The sequence below is a fragment of the Emiliania huxleyi genome (genome assembly GCF_000372725.1).
Source record: "Emiliania huxleyi CCMP1516 unplaced genomic scaffold EMIHUscaffold_572, whole genome shotgun sequence".
Classification (NCBI taxonomy): Eukaryota; Haptophyta; order Isochrysidales; family Noelaerhabdaceae; genus Emiliania; species Emiliania huxleyi.
In genome coordinates, this window is record NW_005197707.1 from 1 (window position 1) to 1,835 (window position 1,835).

At 67.9% G+C, this 1,835-nt stretch overlaps 1 protein-coding gene across 1 annotated transcript; it reads right to left on the bottom strand.

Moving 5' to 3' along the window:
* Positions 1–64: 64 nt before the first annotated feature.
* On the bottom strand, positions 65–1,322 carry EMIHUDRAFT_419721 (Exportin 1; the record flags this gene model as incomplete). Its single annotated transcript, XM_005764915.1, has 4 exons — positions 897–1,322; positions 605–783; positions 328–526; positions 65–238 (listed from the first exon to the last, which is right to left on the bottom strand). Coding segments are annotated over exons 1-4 (960 nt in total), but the record flags the coding sequence as incomplete, so codon positions are not given.
* Between the last annotated feature and the right edge of the window lie 513 nt (positions 1,323–1,835).

The following is a 1,835-nucleotide window of genomic DNA, read 5'->3' on the forward strand; positions in this document are numbered from 1 at the left end:
GGGGGGGGGCGGGGCAATCAAGGCACACCCAGGATGGGGGGCGGAGGCCCAGGTTCAAGTGCGCGCCCGCGATCGTCGACTGAAGCTGCCCCGCCGTCAGGTTTGGAAACGAGGTGGTGAACATCTGCAGCAGCAGCTCGCGCACGTACTGGCCGTTTGACGTCGCCGCGACGGAGCCGTCCTGCGGCCAAAGCGGCGAGGTGATGGCGCCCGACTCGACGGCGACAAAGAGGTGCGCCTGCGAGGGGCGGGATGCGGGTCAGCCCGGCCTCGTTGGCGGCGGCGGGGGGCGAGGGGGATGAATGGCGAAGAGGGTGGCGCGCGCGCCAGGATCATCGCTTGCAGCTTGAAGCCCGGCTTGTGCAACGTGTCCGTCAGCACGGCAAACACGTCCTGCAGCAGCCCGAGGTAGTACTGGACATAAAAGGCGTTCATCACCGTCGACGCCTGCACATTCTGCAGCAGCTCGAGCAGCGTGTGCAGCCCCGTCTCCGCCACGGTCCGCTCCGTGTGCTTGAAGGCCCACCTGCGGCGAGGCGGCAAAGGGTCCGCGGCGGTTGGGCGAAAGGCGGGGCGGGGCGGGCGGGCGGGCGGGGGGGGGCACTTGATCGACTCGATGATCAGCGTGAAGTTGTCGGCCCCTTGGAGGAGGGCGGGAAAGCAGTGGTGGTTGATCGCCCGCAGCAGGTTGAAGAGGTTGGAGCGGTGCTCGGGGAAGTCCTCGAAGTTCTTCGTGATCATGTCGAGCGTCGACTTGAAGACGGCCTCAAAGACGCGCGGCACCTGCGAGGGACGCGGAGGCGCGGGCAGGGCCGTGGGCGCGGACGCTCGAAGGAGGAGGGTGGGGCATTGGGGCGGGGTGGACGGGCGTGGGGGGGGGGGGGGGGTGCGGGCACCTCCGCCGTCATCGCCGACTGCAGCTTGTTGATGAGGCAGCAAAAGAGCGAGAGCACCTCGGGGTCGCGCGCCGCCGGGATGGAGCGCACGTAGTCGCCGAGCACGGGGTCGAGCATCGGGGGCACGAACTTGGTGAGCACGAGGTCGGCGTCCTCCGACTTCTCGATGAAGGTGTCCAGCAGGCGCAGCGTCTCCTTCTTGACGGCGCGCATCGCGCGCACGCCCGAGGTGTGCATCACGTGCGTGTTCGCGGCGGCGGCGGCGATGGTCGAGTTGATGAGCTCCGAGTACGCCTTGTACACGTTGAGGAGGTCGACGTAGATGTGGCCCAGCTGCACGGTGTACGGGTGCCCCAGTGCAACCGCCACCCGCTCGTTGGTGCGCACGATGGTCTGCAGCCGCTTCATCACGTCGGGGCTCTTGAGGTTCTCCCCGTTCGTCTGCTTGGCCTGCGCGGCGCGCGGACAGGGGGAGGGGGGAAGCGGGTGAGCCGGGCGCGGGCGAGGCGAGGGCGAGGGAGGGCCAGTCGGGGCGGGGGAGCGGCCGGGGCCGGGGAGCGGCCGGGGCGGGGGAGCCGGGGGAGGGCGGTCGGTCGGGCGGGCGCGGCTGCCTGCCCGAGGATGTCCGACCCACATCTGGTTTGGCCACTCCATGAGCTTCATCAGCAGCGCGCCCCGCGTCGGCGCGTCCGACTGCGCCGAAACCATGTACCCCACCGCCTCGTAAAAGACGTGCACCTGCTCCGGCTCTAGGTCCGAGATGACCCGACGCAAGGTTGACCTCGAGCTCTTCCATTAAGGGCATGGCCTCCCCCACCTGCAGGATGAAGAAATTTGCGGTGGCCCTTTTTCCAAAATCTTGAGGAAAGGAGTCTCACCCCAGTCCTGGACCCCCGGTGTCCCCTTCTTGCTTTAAACTCTTAAAAATTTGTTTACCCA